This window comes from Cebus imitator, unplaced genomic scaffold (assembly GCF_001604975.1).
Source record: "Cebus imitator isolate Cc_AM_T3 unplaced genomic scaffold, Cebus_imitator-1.0 Scaffold366, whole genome shotgun sequence".
In the NCBI taxonomy this organism is placed as follows: Eukaryota; Metazoa; Chordata; class Mammalia; order Primates; family Cebidae; genus Cebus; species Cebus imitator.
Genome location: NW_016107681.1, coordinates 2134739 through 2139202, shown reverse-complemented (window position 1 = coordinate 2139202; position 4464 = coordinate 2134739). Strand labels below are relative to the sequence as shown.

The window sequence follows — 4464 nt, the reverse complement described above, 5'->3', positions numbered from 1 at the left end:
CTTCATGACTAAAACACCAAAAGCATTGGCAACAAAAGCCAAAATAGACAAACGGGACCTAATTAAACTCCAGAGCTTCTATACAGCAAAAGAAACAATCATTAGAGTGAACCCACAAACAACAGAATGGGAAAAAATTTTTGCAATCTACCCATCTGACAAAGGGCTAATATCCAGAATCTACAAAGAACTAAAACAGATTTACAAGAAAAAAAAGAAACAAACCCATCTAAAAGTGGGAGAAGGATATGAACAGACTTTTCAAAAGAAGGCATATATGAAGCCAACAAACATATGAAAAAATGCTCATCATCACTGATTATTAAAGAAATGCAAATCAAAACTATATTGAGATACCACCTCACACCAATTAGAATGGCGATCATTAAAAAATCTGGAGACAACAGATGCTGGAGAGGATGTGGAGAAATAGGAAGACTTTTACTCTGTTGGTGGGAGTGTAAACTAGTTCAACTATTGTGGAAGACAGTGTGGCACTTCCTCAAGGACCTAGAAATAGAAATTCCATTTGACCCAGCAATCCCATTACCGGGTATATATCCAAAGGATTATAAATCATTCTATTATAAATACACATGCACATGCACATGTATGTTCATAGTGGCACTGTTTACAATAGCAAAGACCTGGAACTAACCCAAATGCTCATCGACGACAGACTGGACAAGGAAAATGTAGCACATATACACCATGGAATACTATGCAGCCATAAAAAACAATGAATTCGTGTCCTTTGTAGGGACATGGATGAATCTGGAAATCATCATGCTTAGCAAACTGACACAAGAACAGAAAATCAAACACCGCATATTCTCACTCATAGGCAGGTGTTGAACAATGAGAACACATGGACACAGGGAGGGGAGCATCACATACTGGGGTCTGTTGGAGGGGGTCAAGGGAGGGACAATAGGGGGGTGGGGAGGTCAGGGAGGGATAACATGGGGAGAAATGCCAGATGTAGGTGACGGGGGGATGGAGGCAGCAAACCACCTTGCCATGTGTGTACCTATGCAACAATCCTGCATGATGTATCCCAGAACCTAAAGTACAGTAAGAAAAAAAAAAGAGTGTGCTGGAGACAAAGTTTGCCTGACTTACAAATTAGCCAAGGCCTTTCTCCTACGGCACATGAATGAAGATATTCATGGAAGTATTTCTGATCCCAAAGGCAGCTGGAATTTGTCCTCTGCAGAAACCAGGAAACCCATATGTTTTCTCTCAGCATCTCAGGATTTAAGCACCTAATATCATACCTTTTTTTTTTTCTCATCATACCTTTTCAATGGTTTCAGCTGAGCCATCATTGGCTCTTTCTGCTCCTTCTGTTTCACTGTGGTCACCTGCAGAAACACTTTCATCATCTCCCACAGTTTTCTTCTGGCTTTCCAGATTTTCAACATTAATTTCCTCATCCACATCTTCTAGTTTTGCTTCTATAGTTTCAGGAAATTCATGATGCTGTGACAAAAATTGACCATCAGAGAAGAGTAAGATCGTCTTTTTAAAAAACTAGAGATTTGATACTGTTGTAAATAATTTATGTCATCTAACAAAAACATGAAATATTAATTCAAATATTGAAGCCAAAGAAATAAAATACTGCATAGCCCATGCTGAATACCAAGTTACTACATTAACAAGGATTTTATGCATGTCACCCTATTTCAATGACTAGAATTCCAAAATTCTTACTAGCACCTATGGCAAGGTTACAATGGAAAAATGTTGAATATGCTTTCTTGATTGTCTGAGAGTGCTTTTTACCTTGAGAAAAGTTTAAAAAGCTTTGTCTACCATAGCATTATAACATAATCATATCTATATATTATGTTCATTTTCCAAAATATAGGGATTTAGAATCACTTCAGAATTACAATTCACTGATAGTCATGAAGAAGATAAGTATAATTATTTACATTCCAGGAAAAAAGATAAAAGAACGTAGTTTAAATGGTTTGCTCATGGTTACTAAAAGCAGATGGAAAACCAAACAGAGACAGAACTTGGCCTATCTGGCTACTGGTCAGCTAATCCAAATGATAAATGAGCCTGTCTATGGATTTGATAGATTGATAGTAAATCATGGAATGCTTATTGAGTATAGGCAGGAAATATTAGTTTTAGCCTTTATTCGACACTGAGGTTTCTTTTTCGTTCTTATTGCCCAGGCTGGAATGCAGTGGCGTGATCTCGGCTCACTGCAGCCTCCGCACCTCCCGGGTTCAAATAATTCTCCTGTCTCAGCCTCCAGAGTAGCTAGGACTACAGGCATGCACCACCACCACCAGCTACTTTTAGTAGAGACAGGGTTTCACCATGTTGGCCAAAACGTTCTCCTGACCTTGTGATCTGCCCGTCTCAGCCTCCGAAAGTGCTGGGATTAAGGCGTGAACCACTGCACCCGGCCTCGTTTTTTTTAACTTTCTTATTTTGGGTGAAATAGTCTGTCATTAAGATATCATATTTCTCATTAGATTCCCTCACCCATACGTTTCATTTACACACTTCACTAAAGTTATAACTTTATAGTTTATTACAGTTTATTATAATAGCTTCTAAAACATGTGAAGCAGTAATCAGTGCCATTTACTCCCTCAAATACCATTTGTACAAAGTTCACCTCGGCAATATTTGGCTCAGGCCATATCCCCTTCAACACTGTAATTCGCTTTTGGTGGTCAGCTTTCTAGTGGCTGTTTGGCTAAGGATAAAGCCTGTTATTCAACAGAATCTTTAGTAGGTGGTTGGAAAACAATGCCTCTAAAAATTAACTCACCTTTCTTCTGTAAAAATACAAAATGCGAGAGTCCAGGCTAGGAAGAGGACATGTTTATACAGTATGCCATAGTAATAAATATTAGTGTCATCCTCAGGCCAATGGCAAAGGTGTAGCCTAATAGCATTCCCACTGAGGACAGGAAGCCCTAAGTAAATAAAGCTTTGAGATTTTAAAAAGAGTTTCAGAAATTACTCAGGAAGAACTACATTTAGGTTAATCCAAGATCATGAGGCAATGTGTGCAAGAGAGGAATGTGGGAGAAGGAAACACGGTACCAGGGCAGACAGCTATTTCAAATGATGATTGATTACACTGGGTAGGGTTAACCATCAGGGAGTTACCATTTACTATTAAGCTTTCTTTTTTTCTGCATGATTCCCACCCCCCCCCCCTTAATTCTTTTTTGAGACAAGGGGTCACTCTGTCACCCAGGCTGGAGAGCAGTGGCGCAATCTTGGCTCACTACAACCTCCACCTTCCAGGTTCAAGCGATTCTCCTGCCTCGGCCTCCCAAGTAGCTGGGATTACAGATGCCCATCACCACGCCCAACTGATTTTTGTATTTTTAGTAGAGATAGGGTTTCTCCTTTTGGCCAGGCTTATCTCAAACTCCTGACTTCAGGTGATCCACCCGCCTCGGACTCCCAAAGTGCTGGAATTACAGGTGTGAGCCACCGTGCCTGGCCTGATTTCCCCCTTTGAGTGACTTATGTTGTATATCGTGCCTAGGCAAATATACATTACTGGGTAGCTAAAATTATCAGAAAGAACTTCACCTTGAAAGGGAACGGGAAGAAAGATTACAAGATTTAAGACTTATGGACTGATAGCTGTATTCATAAATATATGTGAATGAAAGGTTAACTAAAAAGAACAGTGCTCCTGAGACAAAGAATTTCAGACTATGCCCCTCTTTTCACAGACAGAGGGATCATTGAACTGTGTTCCCAGCATAATCCTCAATTACTTGGAAAGCTTAGCTAACCTACACCTGGGTCATCTCCAACTGGTCTTGTTAGCGGAGGTATTCATGTAACCACAGGATAATATCATGCTATTATAAAAAGACACTTGGGTGTTTTATCTTATTTTAGAAATAAGTAAAACACTCATAACAAACTACGATTTTACTCACTAACTTTAAGAAATCTATAACAATGAAGAACTGTTGGAACTATATCATTTTCTAAACTTGAGAAAGCTATTAGAAAATGAAATTTTCACTAGAAATCACAACACTCACACTAAGCACATTTAAAATTATTCTATACACATGTGGACAACTACTTTAAATCACAGAAAGCACTTACCTTTAAATTGAAACAATTTGGGAGAGACTGGCAGAATACTGTCATTTTATAAAAAGAAAGGGTAAAGTTTGAGTACATTTTTGGCACTAGAACCATATAAGAAGATGTAAACAGGTAGTCTGAAATGGTCAGTATGTGTCTGTTACTGTTAGGATCACGGTAAAGAAGTGAATGGGCCTGACCTCTCACAAAAGGACCCTTTGTTTCATTGGTCAGACATGGCACAGTCAGGTGCAGACTTTGGTCTGGCTCAGGGCAACACTTTTCATATTTCTTTTCTTTTTTTTTTTTTTTTGGAGACGGAGTTTCGCTCGTTACCCAGGCTGTAGTGCAATGGCGCGATCTCGGCTC

The 4464-nt window shown here is 39.2% G+C and overlaps 1 protein-coding gene across 3 annotated transcripts in view; it reads right to left on the bottom strand.

Annotated features, from left to right (window-relative positions):
• Positions 1-4464, bottom strand: part of RPGR (retinitis pigmentosa GTPase regulator) — a 67449-nt gene that overhangs the window by 13490 nt on the left and 49495 nt on the right. For all 3 annotated transcript variants that reach the window (XM_017507018.2, XM_037730890.1, XM_037730891.1), the window contains exon 14: positions 1300-1482. In XM_017507018.2, the coding sequence (XP_017362507.1) occupies positions 1300-1482 (183 nt within the window). The remainder of the gene's footprint in view (positions 1-1299; positions 1483-4464) is intronic.